The 16,886-nt window shown below is 37.5% G+C and overlaps 1 protein-coding gene across 3 annotated transcripts in view; it reads right to left on the bottom strand.

Moving 5' to 3' along the window:
• Positions 1-16,886, bottom strand: part of SMURF2 (SMAD specific E3 ubiquitin protein ligase 2) — a 66,339-nt gene that overhangs the window by 35,872 nt on the left and 13,581 nt on the right. For 2 of the 3 annotated variants that reach the window (XM_083805362.1, XM_083805363.1), the window contains exons 2-3: positions 1,778-1,816; positions 52-160 (exon numbers count right to left, since the gene is read on the bottom strand). In XM_083805362.1, the coding sequence (XP_083661488.1) occupies positions 52-160; positions 1,778-1,816 (148 nt within the window). Of the gene's footprint in view, positions 1-51; positions 161-1,777; positions 1,817-10,755; positions 16,853-16,886 lie in introns of those variants that run through there. The other variant, XM_083805361.1, reaches the window with a different exon arrangement.

The following is a 16,886-nucleotide window of genomic DNA, read 5'->3' on the forward strand; positions in this document are numbered from 1 at the left end:
TACTTTAGAGGATTGTACTTCAAACCTTTGGCTATCACTGTTACCACCTACAGGTCATAATGCTGATTCCATTTTGGATCAAGTGTATTCTTCACAGTATCTGTAGAATGGCATTGGCCAGATCCGTCCACCACAACTTTAGCAAATGGATCAGGAAGTCCTAAGAGAAAGGAAAGGAAAAAAAATTAGCAAACAGATCGGGATGCTTTAGAGTCCTTAATCATTGCACTTTCAAAAAAAAAAGTTTGAAGATGGCTTTTATTATGAGTCATGTTCCATGAATGGGTTATAACAATTAAATTATGTATAAAGCATGGGAAAAGGCTAAATTAGCAAGTTACTCCATTCAACATTTTCTTGGTCTATATCACTAAGTTGAACGCTTAGAGCAGGGGGTGGGTGGAGAATCCTCCCATAAAGCCTCCAAACACCTTAATTTTCTTAATTCAGAATTGAGTACGTTTTCAGTGTATGGAGAATTCAGCAAAAGGCACAGAAAACAAAACTGCATTCTTCCAATTTTTAAGGTTAATTGTAATCAATATTTTAGTTGTTACTCATATTAATGGAAACTACCTATAACAGATCAATTCACACTTTTGAGGTCTACTTTGTTTTCTACTTCATTTTCTCTTATCTTAGTACCTTAGAAAAACTTAGTGCAGGCTCAGCTGCTAACAAAACTCTGTGAAAAAAATTGTGCTGGACTACGCAGTTGAGGATGGGAAAGAAGCAGGACCAGCACAGCACAGCAGCCTACAATTAGCTCTACTGCAACTGCAGTCCAGAGCTATTAACTGCCCCTGAAAGAGATGGTCCCACCACCAATGCCTTTTTCCCTCATACTAATTCTTGCCCTCATCTGCATGCCCAGTGAGTCAGCTGCAGTGGTGAAACATTACTGACGTTGTCTGTAGCGTAAGGTTTGCACCAGCACTGCTTCCTTGGGTGACTCAGGATAGAGCCAGTCAAGCACCACCAGCCCAAGGCTGCTGCCAGCCAAGGCAGGTGGGGATAAAGGCAACACACGCGGGGCAGGGAGGAACAGGACCTCGTGGGATATGTGCTGCCGACTGTACAAAACTGCAGCACAGATTGCAAGTTGGGGTGTTTTTAGGCATTATTAAACTGTTCAACAAGTAAAACTTACAATCAACAACAAAAAAATCAGATATAAGGCAAGGTTTATAAGTATCACAAGTTACAATATAATTCTGTATCACTCCTTCTTCAAGTTCTTTTCAAAGTTCAGGTCTGATCTTTTGAATTCTTCCTACTCCCAAATGGAGGGCAGCAGGCAGGTGATATGTGCGTGCATGCCTACGTAGCCAATAACATTCCTTTCTGCCTCCTTCATCCACCTTATTAATTAAAATATAATTTCAGAGTACATAAGTATTATGACATGATCGTTAATAACTGAGATGTACTTATGTCTGCTGGACAGAAAGTTCTTATATGAAAAACATTTTAATAAGTACAAGGCATTAATGCTGAAAAACATGTCATTTGTGTGAGAGTAAAATTGTCTCCCACTTCCATAAAAAACAGAGGGGAGCAAGGAAAGGAGACGGTGTATTTTGTTTTTAATTACTATTATGAATGTCATGAGTGTCACCTAAGAAGAAATTAGAAGCCCTGAAATAAAATGTTCCAAAACCTCAGAGCCCCCAACCCCTTAATGCAACCATCCTAATACATGTGCAAACAGGGATTTACAGAGCTTGCATAATATTTATCCCAACTATAAACATATAAAACTTTAACAGCTACTTACGGAAAAAGTCCTTTTTCACCAAGTTTTTTGCACACAGTACTGTAGAAAAACAAGAAATGCAAAATGAAGTTACTGGTTATTAACAACAAGGTTAATTTACCTGTGTGGTATTCCAGAAAATCCTACTCAAAAACCCATGAATGAACATAAAAGAATCGTGCTCCTACATCATCGTATTATCATGTAAAATAATTCCTGAAAGCAGAGCCAGAAGTGTCATCTTTTGGCAGTTTACCTTTAGGTAGATTACAGTAGAAGTGATATGGCAGTGTTTCCTCAAGCAGTAGTTTCACACGCATTTTTTTCCACTAGTGCCAACTTCAGCTGCTCCTGTGTTTGCCTATTTAGTGCGCCAGATTATTTCTAACTACCTCACCACATGGTGGCATGAACAATTGTTCCAGTAGAATTAGTGGTGTTTCACATGCAGGGTCTTATGTTTTGTTCTACAGAACAAGAAAAGCTCTCCGACCACAAAAAAAAAAAAGTACACTAGGCGGTCTAGGCTTTTCTGCTATCCTACATTGAAAGTAACTAAAATTTTTTACCTGAAAAACACTTGGGTAGAATAGACTAACTTCTAACACCAGAGTTTTGATGGCTCCAAAGATATACTTTATTTCTGGAGAAGATGAAAATTGTTCCAGGCTTTTTTGATTAAAATAAAAAGAAGGAACACTTGCATTTGTTCACCAAAAACACCAAGGGAAAAATAAGAATGGAGTAAATAAAAGTTGGGGAATAAAAAGGGGGGGATAGGTTTCATATAAAGATGCCAAAGTACACAAAGACTTCTCACAAAATGCATTGCTGTTCAACTACATATTCTTATCTATTACCACAGGTTTAGTGAGCAGGAACTATTAGATTTCCCTGCAAAACACTGAAGCATTTACTGGTAATGCAGAAGGATTCTCAGATATTCAATGGAAGAATGAATTCCCACAGCTAGTAGAAAAAGAAGAAGATAGAGGTACTTGGTTGTAATCAATGCTGTAGAAGACTCTTCAGTATCAGATTCCTTTGGATATTTTTTCTGTGAGATCTCCGATATTAATTACTACCAGGAAATGCAAAGATAGAAGAGAGCATCCAGCAAGTGCATCCCACAGACACCACCTCAAAACAGTCAGGCTTTCTACTACTGAATATCCTCAGACAGATACTGCAGGGCACCTGATTCTCTGTTTTTTTTTTTCCGCGGTATCTTGCCAAATAAAAGCTAGTGAAGGTGGTCCATGAACACTGTCACAGAGATTTCCAAAGTCAGGGCAGAGAAGCACCATCCCGAACAGTTTTGCATGCTAGCCCAGTCCAAGTTACATATTATTCTAAAAATCAATGGAATGAATGCTTTCCCAATTTTCATGTGACTATGTTCATAAAGATGTTGATTTTAATGAAAGCATTTCCAGGCGAATTCACCACTGTAAAATCTAACTAAAACTCTACTGAGGTCTAACAAGTCTTGGTCCTCCATAAAACAAAGACATACTCATTGACAACTACAGGTAGTCATAAAACAATGCATTAACATATACCATAGAAAAGACATATATATAAGCTCCCAGAAAAGTTTCAGTGAATTAATTTCATGCAACAGGGTCCTAATAACAATACTGTTAACGTGCGAGAAAATTGCCTGGTACCAGGTTGTTAGTTGTTCTTTGTAAGGAATGAAAGGTCAAGAAATAATTTCTCTCAGTTCAAAGACATAATGGGAATCCCAAAGCGTAGCTGCACTTAAGGATTTTCAGCCAATAATTTGACTGTAAATGGTCAACAGTGGTAAAATACTAATAATGCACCCAACATTTTAGGTATTTCTGATACCTGGAGTTCAAGCACGTATAGCAAACAGACTGTCTCATCATAGTCCACTCCACAAAACCTTCAAATAAAGTCCTTAGGATCACGTCGTAAAATCCACTAGAGACCTCCAGATACCCAGCAATTTGAGAAGTACTTAATCCATATGCAATTCTCAACTTAATAGATATTTATGGAAACAGGTAATAACAGAAACTTTGCAAAATGCTTCTGCAGTCCCTTAAGATTTTATTACAACAGGAATATCCTCAGCTTGACAGCTAGCTGTCAACTAACACCACTCACCCAAGAACAGAAAGAGATTATTATCTAGCAGCCATCTTTCATTTAGAGGTAAAAAAAAAAAAAAAAAAAAACATTCAAATAAAACAGATGCTTGTATAGACGGCCACTTTCTTAAATATATCAAAAAAAAAGAAAACCATCAACTATTATTTGCGCAATTTCATCCATTATAAAAAATGGAAACTGCCAAATGAAGCTGAAACTTTTAAACCTGACAGTTCAGGCAGAATTCATCTACAGCACAGCAGGCCAGACAGTATGTTCCTGAAATTGTGTAATGTCAAAAATAAAAGGTTTGACTAGTCTTTTCAGAAAGAAATCATAAGGTTAATTCATTACGAAAACTTCCTTTCAAAATATTAATCAAGTCTGTCACTGCAATTTAACCAAAGTCTCATGTTGCACAATATACGAACTAGTAACCGTTTCCCCAACAATTAGCCATTAGTGAACAAATTAATACTTTTGGCTTGAGATTTCTCCTTCTAGTAACCACATTTAAGGACAGTCAGATGTCATCCAATTCCGTCTTTGTCAGGTTAACAAAACAGGAGAGACACTGGGAAATCATCTATTAAGAACAGCCTCTCTGCCAGGTAAAAAAAAAGCTCAGGTCCCAGGAGCATAACCTCAATTCTAGATGAAACGATCTTCTTCCATGTAGAGAGCTCTCATCTAGCTCAGGACTTTTTTGCACAAAACTTTTCCCACTGATGGGAAAAGTACCACAGTTTATGCTCCATTTTTCTAACAGTTTCAACGCTATTAGATCTATTCTCAATATTCTGATAACCAACTGATTAATAGCTCCTTGAGAATAAGAACTAAGGAAGTTTGGTTTCCTATGGATTTATGTTTTATGGTTGACTGAAAGCTACAGCTGAAGCTTTTCCCACCGGTAGGGCCTTTACACGGACACTCTCCCACGCAGGCTCTCCAGTGGTCTAGCAACACCTGATCTCTCCCTGAAGCTTGTGCCTCTCATTTCAGGTCACTGCTAAGGCTCTCCTCCTTATCCAGGCAGCCATTCTCATAAAACTCATGGGGCTTAATTATCTTTGAGATTCTATCCTACGTCAGATTTGAGCCAAACTTTCAAAAAACAGAAAGAACCAGAGCGAGATCATTTTTTCCCTGACAAAGCCAAGTCAAAATGCTGATGATTCTGGAACCAAACCCACGTCATTACCAGACCTATGTGGTTGTACCATTAACAGATCCTCTAGAGGCGCACAAGGCCACAGAAGGATGTTATTTGTTCTAAAACAAACATGTACAAACAACATTTTTATTATTTTTTTTCCTAAACAAAAAAAAAAAGTTAAGCTATTTAAACTCGCACTGAAGGTTTTCAGAAACAGAAAACAAATCAGCGCCTGTATATCCTGACATTGGTTTGAAAAAAAGAGGGAGGGAGGAGCATTGTACTGTAAGTACATCATCAAAAGACATTAATGGTTTCTAGTACACATAAGGAGATAAAGCATTTATTACAAAATATCAGTGAGTCAGTAGATATCTATGCTTTATATTCATTACAGACTTCCTGGGTAGTCTACAGAGAAGAGAACATTAGTATTCCAATACAAAGGCACGATGAACACGAGCCAAGACAAACACGCACATCAATTTTACATACTATATGTTCATTAAATATCTTTCTATCATGCCTTATGATCTCATTCTAATGTACGCTACTCAGGTCAGCTCACAGAAACATTAAAAAAAGCAAAATGGTATAAACCACACAGTCTCCTTCCATGACAGCTTTGCTATGCGCAGGTCTCAAACACTCAAAAATAGGAATTAAGTGAATCACGTTTGCCAATTTCTTTCTTCCGATTACTCCAAGGACTGACAAAGAAAGGTTTACGGATGATTTAACTATTGCAACTAAATGGAAAATATTTAATACCTCCAAACTTTCGTAATCTAATTCACACAGTAGCCATTAAAATTTACGTGCTATTAAGCAGCCATCATTATTGAAAATTTGACTTTTATAGAAAGATAAATATCATTTTCAGAACTCTTCTCCTTCAGTAATTAGCAAAAAAGTAACTCGTTACAACCGCTTTTTTACTTTGGAATTGTATTTACAGGCAAATCAAACTTCTCATGACTTCAAACAGTTGTTATGGAAGCTATCCTATGTCACACACTACTAACATTTTATTTAAATGCTAAAAAGTATGTTTATTTCAGAATAGTAAATATATATATAATGCAAGGTCTCCCTACTTAAAGCGGAGGAAAATAAGAAAGCAGGGGAAAAAATGCATTTTAAAACACATGGAATAAAAACAAGTGAAAAACGAGAGAGATCATCAGATTTCACAGAATCAACACATCTTGGAAATGATCTAATGGTTTTCCACGATCCTAACCACCTTCAACAGTAAGACAACAGATCTCAAATGAGTCTGGAGGAGGGCAGCGTTCAGAAAGAAAACGTTCACTGAGTTTATAGAAGAATGGGTGGCACTCTCACTCCCTGGCCACCACTAAAGGTAACCATGTGGTTACACACCTGCAAAATAGGAATACCAATACCGTACCTCACAGGTACAATGCGTGTTATTGGTACGCTCGTGCTCTCATCTGTTAGAATGCACCTCCTGATTCATGACAAATTTAAAAAGATTGAATATGTGTTTGTACACGGCAACGAGTACCTAAGGGCCATAGATGTAGGTTATCATGACAGAAATACAGATTTTAAAAAAATGTATTAAAAATTAATATTTCTTAAGCTATCCTATAAAGTTAGTAATTTAAAATGTGTGTATTGGAGAGATCAATACTTTGAAGGGAAGATACAGGAAGAAAGGTAAGAAAATAAAAAGTAATCAAAAATGTTCATGGAACTGAGCACACAAGCTGAAGCAGCAGAAGGAAGCGCACAATCGACACATTTACAATTCAGTACGTGACTTAATAAGAAAACAACCCCCATCTCATGTCAGGCATTCGCAAGCAACCAATACTGTGTCAACGGACAGCCCGGGGTTTACAGGAGGAAGAAAAGGAGCGGGTCCAAAGCTAAGATTGTGTTTACTGATCTTCTGGCTTTTCAGTGTCATCACCACAGCGAAACTGATTCAGCCTTCTGAATCCAACCAGCCGTTTTAGCGTTACATTTTTTGTTGTTGTTGTTTCACCCAAGGGTTTTTCTCCCCCAAAAAGTGCTTGTTCCAGAACATATGGAACACATGGGGTAGTGAGCAGAAAGGCAGGCTGCCTATCAATTTTTACCACAACAGCTCATTTTGAAGACAAGTCTTTCTTCCCTCTACAGAAACACCATCTTTTAATGAAAGCCATTAGCATTGCTTTTTGTGATCAGATCCCAGTTGTTTGCATGTAATACGCACTGCAATACAATCACTAAAATAAGTCCCAGCTGTAGAAACACAATGCTATGCTGTTGCTAATGCGTGTTGTACTGATAATGAATGGTCGTCTATGCTTTAATCTGAATAAAGCTCCCAACTGCTCTGTCTCTTCTTGCCAAAAATTCCCCTTCCTCCTCCAGACTGTGGTTGCATTCCAATTACACTGCTGATTGGAATGAGCCTGGCTGGGGGGGGAGGAGAGGGAGGGACACAACCGAGCACACGCACGCCCCTCCTGGCTTTCAGACTGCTGCCCCTGGGACCCAGAAACTGTTTGGGGTGTTCTGAACCTATGGCTGACATTGCATGCCTTCCTCGATAGTGCATAAAACTCTTCTTAATTTTGTTTTCTTAAAAAAAAAAAACATTTGAGAGGGGCAAACGATACACCATGCACAGGTTCCAGCAGCATAGCTCAATACTTTAAACATTTCTAACAAATTCCTACTGTTTTCATCCATTGTTGGCATGCTGCTGAGCAACTTATATTTTTCTGCTTGCACTCCCTCCTTGGACCTGCCTAAATTCCCACATGGGAAGATATAAAACAGGAGGTCTTTGACTAGTCATTGAACAAAGAGAGCTGTAAATAACGCCATACAGATTTACAAATACAGCTGCTGAGGTAATAACTTTCTTTATTAAAGATTAAAAATGAAATTGTTTATCCCAACTATTCACATTAAATTTTATTTTACAATTAATCTGAGGATTTTTTTTTAGTTTTCACTTCCTTCCAATTTTCATTTCCTTTAAAAGGTGTTTTTTTTCCTGCAGCTGAACTAACTGAATGAACACGATCATAAAGTAAGAATTTACTTGTAAGTTAATGAAATTTATGCATTTTAATACGATGACATTTGATTATCATCAAGAAGGGGCACACAAAGATACATAAACGTAACAAATGTGTGTTTTACAGCTGCACAGGGGTTCTGAGCTAAGAAGGTATTGAAACATGAAATACGTAAGAACACAGCAGCTGACTATTACTCTAACCATGATCACTAATCAACGTGAGCTCGAAGGTTTCATGTTGCACCTAACAATCAAGAGGGCTGCAGCTGTTCCTCTCTTAAATCAGGTCTAGCAATCATACGGATGCAAGGTAGATCAGGAAGCTGAACTGGCTTAACAGAAAGTTAGCCCTCTGGGGAGATGGATTCGCTTTCCATTGGCTCCAAGAGCTGCGCTGCCTTATCCTACAGCCACGCCATAAGTAGAGCTAGTGCAAAGGAAGTAGCAGAAGCACGTGGCTGCAGAGGAGGCAAGGAGAGGCTGAACTACCTTTCTGACAGCAACTTGCAGTTGTCCCGGAAAAATGCACTCCATACCAGTCAGTATTGCAGCTCTAAAACCAAAACAATACACTCCCAAATTTTTCATTTTAATATAGACTGATAGTTTTCCTCCTGTCTCTGCTGTGCAGTTCCAGACATTTATTAAAAATATATATTTTAAAACATTTTTAAATTTTTAAACATATTTTGCCATTAAGATATCAAAATAACTACCTAACACCCACCAGGCTTTCAGAGAGACAAACTGAAACTTAAAAATTCAGATTCAGTTTTATTTTTTTATTTCCCAAAGCACACGGAAGCAACAGAATCCAAGCACCGAACAAAGCATTTCTCTTGCAAGCATACACGCTTTATAGCTTTAAGGGTGCTCTAATTTCACATTTTAACAGTTTCTCTTTTCGAGTCTCACAAATCACTAGAAATTAAGAACAACCTACCAAGCACTAAACAAAAATCAGCACCAAGTATATATATACACAGAGGCTGGCATGCCCTTCTTAAAAAGGTTTAATTATTTTTCCCCATATTTAACTGGGAATCCAGTGTTACCCCAATTAAAGCTCCAAACACCATCCTCTGAAGACGTGAGCAAGCTGAAAGGGTCACCCCAATTCTGCTCTGTTGCAGGGAGCAGTACGGAGGCAGCACGTGCTGACACAAAGGTGCCAAACGACATGCAGAGGGAAGCCCAGCTCAGCCAGGACAAACTGGTGATGATTTCAGACATACCCTACTCGATTAAATTAGATGGGAACCCTGCAGCAGGGAAGACCAGCATGACCACTACCTTGTCTTCCTAAAGCAGAAACAGCCAGGTAAACCTCAAATCACCATCACTGTTTCATCTACATGTCTTTTACTGCTGTGAATTAGGAAATGCATACCAGAAACCCTTCTGCCCCCAGCGCTACAGCAGCCACAGCAACTTGGAAGGGGTGGTAGCTTCTTCAACTGGCACAGTTACCTAGAGAGCTAACATCTGGCCATAGGCTTACCACGTTCACTTCCAGTTCTTACTGGTGGAAAACTGATTTCCAACTCCCTTTCAGAATTAACAATGTAATTTAAATCCAATGTAAATTTAGAATCACATGCCAACTCCGGTTGACTTGGAATACACATTAGAACAATTCAGAAGTGTGGATACACTTTTAAAGTGCTAACCCTATTAAAACACGAAGTGTTTTAAAACAACTTACCTTTTTATTTGTTTAATACACCAAACACAAGGTAGACAGCTTTTAAATAAACTCTTCTTTTTTAAAGTACATATTAGGGTAATCCCAGTATTAGGAAAGGAATTCTAAAAACAATTTCCTTTAATAATTGTTACAGGTCTAAATTGTCCTGTAAACACATTTCTGCAAGGTCAAACTCAATATATTCAATATTTCCTTATCCGTCTTGTGTTGTAAAAATCTGTAAAATGAAACCCATTTCAAAGGATCACATGCACCTGCTTATATACACTATCAGTTAGAAGCCTGTGTCTCCACAAATTGGGATTAATCCTTTGGGACAAAACAAACAAAACCACCATAACCCGCATTCAAACTACAAACAGCAATATGGATTATCCAGACATGACAAAAAAAAAAGTCCTGATAATATAGTTTACAATACTGCAAAATACACCAGAAGCTAACATAGTAACAGTATATTTTCCTTTCCACTAGAGTCACTGTATCAAATTCAACAGTAGGCTGTGTTTTAACTCTTTTTAGAATTCTAGACCCATATTACTTGCACGTAACTCATGGAGACTAAAGTTCAAGATGAAGATACCATGCATTTATCATGGAAGAAATGTTAATAGAGATACATTGCAACACTGAATATAAACAGTTAAACCAATAAGTCATTCATCTCATGCAATAATAAAATTCTGGGACAGAGTCTCCAGGGCTACTTTAAATTCCTGTAAGGGGGGAGCGACACGACAACAACTCACGACTCCAGCAGTCTGTGCCTGGCACGTCTGAATGACTTGCGGACACGGCCAGATGGAGTCTGCCTAGATTTGCCATGTTTAGACTCCTGTTTTAACATCATGATGTCTACTTCACAGCATTGTTTTACTGTAAACAAAAGGCTTCCTTTTCCACTTCTCCTCCCTTATTCCACTCTAAGCCAAAAGTAAAACAAAACACAAAAAAACCCATACCACAGAATTCTTCGTTCGAGCAAGTAATGTATTTGCATTTCCTAGATTCATTCGGTGATGGGCTTACTGCCACACACGTCATGAAGTCTATTCATGTGTCCAGTTTGTTTGATACGCCTGTCAAGAGGTAAAGGAAAGAAATTATGCTGCCACTTTCGCAACGAAGGTAGCAAGCCCTCACCAAGCATTTTAAATCTTACCATGAAGGCTTACAAGTCTTTTACAGAGACTCATGTTTAAACCAGCAAAACTGAGTATGTTGTTGCAAACACGAAGATTTTTTTTTTGAGCTATATACCAAAAAGGCAAATCAGATCTGAATGTTACAGTACTAAACCAACCCCATCAGGGGGATGTATAAGCTAAGGCTTCAATCAGAGCCTCAAACAGCAAAAAAAGAAGCAGAAGTAACACGTGGGAAATTTTAAGAAAACAAAGGGTTTGCGAATATTTGCATTTCCTGGTTTAGTGTGGATGGAGCCTCTCAGACCAGCCAGGATGTTTCTAATGCATAACTTTCACACACTAGAAATTCCACTTAACTTCTCCACCCTGCTACAAAATGGCCTAACCCTCACATCTCATCCATTTTTCAACATTTGAAAAAACACTATCGTATCATGAATTCATCATAAATACACCACTTACAAACATAAACACTAAATACTATGCTGGTCCAATAGGGGGCAAAAAATCCATAGCTTGAAATTAAAAGCTATTAAAATACTTTCATAAAAAAGGGGGGGGGGGGGATGTCAGCAGTCAAGGATCAACTTCAAAGTTCTCGCTTTTGTTTCTCACACTCTAGTACACATAAAATTGTACAGCAGGAAACAGGCTGGGAAACAGAAATTTATTAAATATCAGCAAACCAACCAGCTTTACTGTTTTATTTTCTGTATGATCCTCTCTGTTGCAATGAAATGTAATTCACCTTCCTGCAGTATTAAAAACAATTCCTTTTTAAAAAAGTAATGCAACATAACCAAGATCACCTAAATTCAAACCTGCAGAAGTGGTTATTAAAATTCAAATGTGAGCAAAGTAAACTCTTTTGTGAGCATTAATTCTATTATCCTAGAAATACAGAAATAAAATAGTATTTAAGATCTCAGGAAAAGGGGATGCTCTCATCTCAAAATTCTTAGGAATCATTATGCTAAAATCTTACCTCAGTCCTCAAAAACACGTTTGAAATCCCAGCAGCTAGTTTTTAAAGCAAGACCCAGGTTAGACTGAAGTGATTAGTCCAAAATTATGAAGTCGCATGCCCCAAAATACTTAGCAAACACAGGATTCTTCCTCTGAGGATGAGTAAATAAAAAACTCAACATGGAAATTTACCCATATATTTCTCTGCCCCCACATGAACAAGGGTTGGGAAAAAAGCTAACACAAGAAACAAATTATAGTTCTGTTCTGACTGATGTATTTCATGTACCTATGGAAATGTACTGAGGGAAAAAACAAGCTAACAAGAAGCAGAGCCCTCGATTTGTCTCACTGCAGTGAAACTCTCCACCCTCTGAATGAGCTATAGCAGAGGCAATAACAAAAGAAATTCATGATCTAATTACCAACCAGACGAAAATGCCCTGAATTTTAAAAAGGGCTTCAGACAAGAGGCACCTGCAGCTAACCCCGGCTCCTGGGTATGAGGAGCTGTAGATACCAGAAGCTTTTCAGACTTCAGGATCACTGCTGTCTGTCAGGACACAGTCACAAACTTGATTTAAACAGGAAGTCTCAAAATTCTCTCTGCTACAAACATGATCCTGGTGGGACACTCTGCTACTGCCGGGGCTTTTCTGGGAAGAGGCAAAAGGAAAAAAAACGAAAAAGGATGCATATTATTTACCCTTCATACTCACAGGAATTCTCATGCCGCTCTTCAGCAAAATACTGCAAGTATCTCTATCAACACTAATAAAAGAACTGTCAGCTGCTTTGTAAGAAGCAATTTCTAAAATGTGACAACAGCTAAGGTGAGAACTTCGAGGAAAAAAAAAGAGTCAATTCCGGCATTTCAAAAATAAAACTTGAAGTATTTTAGTTTTTTTTTCTAAATAATTTCCTAAAAAAAAAAAATCAAACAATGTTAAAGAATTCATGAGGATCACAATCTCAAAACTAGCACTAGTAAAATTCACTAGTTAAGGATCTTCCCTAGGTATTTCACAAGTCTAAACTCTGCATTCCGCACTATTTTGTTTTACTGCTACACCTGATGTACTGAAATCACATTGTATGGGGGAATACAGATAGATGATGTACTCTTTACATCTTCATACTGTATTACCAACATCCACAACTTCAGACATGGATTGTGATGTCTCACTGATAAAATGGGGATCCTGCCTTCTCCTCCTCCCTTAACGTAGTTGAAATATTTAAGCACAATGTCCCTCTATTTACTTTTGTGGTGAAAAGCCTTTTAGTGGAGTGCTTTCAACTCTGGAAGCTGACTCTCTCTTCAGGTTGACAGTTCAATTTACTTGGAAGTATAGTCTTGCTCTAAATAATATTTATTAAAGACTTCTGCCAAAAAATATGGTCAGCAGAAAGATCAGTGGACTATATATACCTTTACCTGGTTATTAAGCTGATGACACTGATTACTTAGTGTCTCTACCTACGGAAATGTAATAATACCATATAAATGGGGAAAACACCAACTGCTTACAGGAAGTACATATGGAAAAGTAAGACTGTATCACACACCCATACCTTGTTAAAGATCTCATGCACCTCAGTTCAGCCTTCCCCCCCAATCAGAAAACCGTGACTCCAAATCTCAAAGAGGTAATTGCAATCAATGCACTATACAATTTATAAACGGATTTAGTTACATCACTGCAGTCCTTTAATATTAACAGATACAGTTTAGTTTCTCTTTGTAAACAGATGTTTTCTACAGAACAAATCCAAACAGTTTAAGATGCTGTTGCTGTTAAACAGAGATGAGCTAATTGGATGTTTAATCCTATTTACTTCAACAAAAGTAAAGAAACTTACATTAAAGCACCAACTTTTCATTGTTTTGCTTTGCTTTTACACAAATTGTTTAATCAAATCAGTACAATTTATGTGCTGCTGTAGGAAATAATATGAAATGGATTTTAAAGAAACAGAACACTAAGGAATGTGGATGAAATAGCTTGACAATATATAGAAGGAAAGAATCCTGCCACCAAAGAAGCTTACTATGCAATTTAAACTACAATTTCAGAAATCTTTTGGGAAGATGCAATGTTCAAGTGGTGAAAAAGAATTTTTTTTTTTTTGAGAAAGGAGCACACACAGCAGATAAGCAGTAGAGTGAAGGGCAAGAAAAACAATGGCTAGCAGGTGAAACTGAAAGAGGAAGAGTATAAAGCATTAACGTAAAAAGTTTAACACTGTGAATCAACACTTCTAGCAAAATAGCAAATGAATAAAAATCCAGCTATTTCCAGGAAGCTGGAGGAGATTTTATTACCAGGCATCTACAAAGACAGAATGGCTTTCAAATGTAACAAACAAGCAAGTATTTCCATTGACCTCAAACACCAATTATGAGCTTCAGAAAGTCTGAGTGGACAAGAAGGGGAGTTTGAGGGGGCATAAAAGTGGAAGGACCTCATTTACTCTGGTGCCTTTCACTCTAGAAACCCTCAACTTCTTGCAGCTGTGCTGACAAAACATTTTACTAAACATTGCTCCTCCTGATTCCTACCATTTCTTTCTTATACAGCTACACATGCAAGGGAAGAGGCAAGGAAGCCAGACCCCATTTTCCGGAGGAATTTTACATTAATTTCCTAGGCACACTGTTCCTTGGATATCTCAACTGCTAACCCAGTGCTATCCCAGGCATGAAAAATATAGAAATGTATTAACTTAGCAAGCAAAATTATTTTTCCTTTTGCATCTCAATTATTTAATAATAAACAACTTCCAATGACCTAATTCCTTTAGTTTCTCTGTCATCTACGTATCTTAGAGCTAATACGATAACAGAGACATACTGAAACTCAGAAACACAAGCCTTTTCCATCCTTCACATCCTTTCAAATAGCTTTGCACACTGTATCTGCTTTTTGCATTGATTATTAACTAAATATAAGAATTCACAAGTATTTTTCCTGTTCGTAATATTGAGAGACCTGGCCTAATCTTCATGTATTGCAGAATACTAATGGCATTGTCAGTGTTAACGAAAGACAAGTTTTTAAAATACTAAAAATTAAAATGGAATGGCTGCCCTCAAACTAGCACGCTACATGAAAATACATCTCTAGCTAATCATGTATTTTCACTAAACATAAAAACATCAAAACAAACAAAAAAGCACTACACTGAAGTCAGTTCACCAAGTCCTGCCAGGGTCCCTCATGTCATGCTTGCATTCCAGATGCATAACAGTCCTCACTAAAACGTAATATTGCCAAAGGGTCATAAGATCGGAGTATTTCTAGGATGCATCCAAATATCTTATGGTTTAAAGTTAAAAAATGTACCTATACATGTCCAAGCTTACAAAAGAGAAATTAGAATAATCAAGCGAGTCTAGTAGATTTTGACGCTAAATATAGACTGCTGTTCAGGAGACAATAAAAAACACAGGATTGGAGGAGATAAAGTGTTAATCGCATATTTGGTGGTTTATGAGCCAAAGGAGTCTGAGGTTTAAACGGCTTCTGCTCAGTGCTCATCCCATTCAGAGACGATGAATCATTTCCCATTTGGCAACACTTCTGCCTACAAGGCTGTCTTCTGTGAGATTTCTCCTGTATCCTTGTAATAGATTTGCTAATTTAGTACACCTGACTTTGAGCAAAAACTATTGTTGCCAGCTGTCAGACTAGACCTCGTCCTGTTTATCAGACACATCTAAACCATCCTGTTCTGCCCCAATCATAGAAACAGAACACTCTTTACTAATCCCAGTGCAGTAAATTACTTTCTAATATCCTTGTTTTTCTTACTCTGCCAAAATACCAACACATCATAGATTTAAAGCAACAGCAAAATCAATTTATCCACAGCAGCTGGGCTCATACCAGTTTATCCAATAACTACTTTTCTTTTTTTTTTAAAAAAAAAATGTAATATTTGCTGTTCTGGTCATTCTGTCCATGAATTCCTGAGTCTCAGCAATAGAGTTTAAATGAAGGTAATATAAGCTCACAGGGAGCGTATTCGAGTTTTTTAGGCAGACCTCCACATCTCTTTGAAAGATAAATCAGAGCAAAAGAAAGTATTAAAAGCCTCACACACACTAAAACGTTTCCTCATTTTCCCCAGGGCTTTGTGCATGCAGAAGAAACTGCTTTACTTTCTGTTTACAAATATTTGTCCGGACAGCAGCTTAAAAGGGAAGGGTAGGGGCTAAAGAGATTTTCGTTTTTTTAAACAAATAAAAAAAAAAACACCCTACCTAGAAACGTATGAAAAAACAATTTGTGTATGACACTCCTATTCCTAAAAACAAAAACAAAAAACCCTACCAGAACTTAACTTTACATTCTACATTACATACATCAGTTTTGCAGATGCAGAAAGTGGACTCTTTTTCAGGTGCCCAGAATTCCAACTGCACTTCAAAAAGTTTACTGCATATACATGTCTATATTAGATGTTATTATGATACTTTTACTCTTCCAAATATTTTAAATCAGCATAATCAACAAAAATACAAGAATACATCCACTCCACTGAAAAGAAAATATGAAGTATTTACATTCCTCTCTTCTATTTTCAGAGGGCCATGGAACTGCTTACTCAGCTCTAGCGTTTAAATCTGGCTCCACGAATGCCTGCTGAACACCCAAGGAGCTGCACCTGAACTCCTTCACCTGCGACTGACTTTGAAGACAACTCAGAAACTGCAATTCAACACAGAGGCCGTTAACTTTGAGCTGGTTCCACACCACCCTATGGCTGGTTTCTGCTACATTTGCTAAACTGTATTTGCTACAAATACATAAAAATACATTAAATACGTAAGAATAGTCTACAAGTGTAGACTAGCTGAGGATCCCCACCAATGTTTTTCTTGATGAAAATATTCATACAACGTTCAAAACAGGCCAATGTCTTGACTGACTTCAGACAACTACAAAAAAAAGCAGTAGTAAAACATGAGAAAT

This window comes from Anser anser, assembly GCF_964211835.1.
Source record: "Anser anser genome assembly, chromosome: 19".
In the NCBI taxonomy this organism is placed as follows: Eukaryota; Metazoa; Chordata; class Aves; order Anseriformes; family Anatidae; genus Anser; species Anser anser.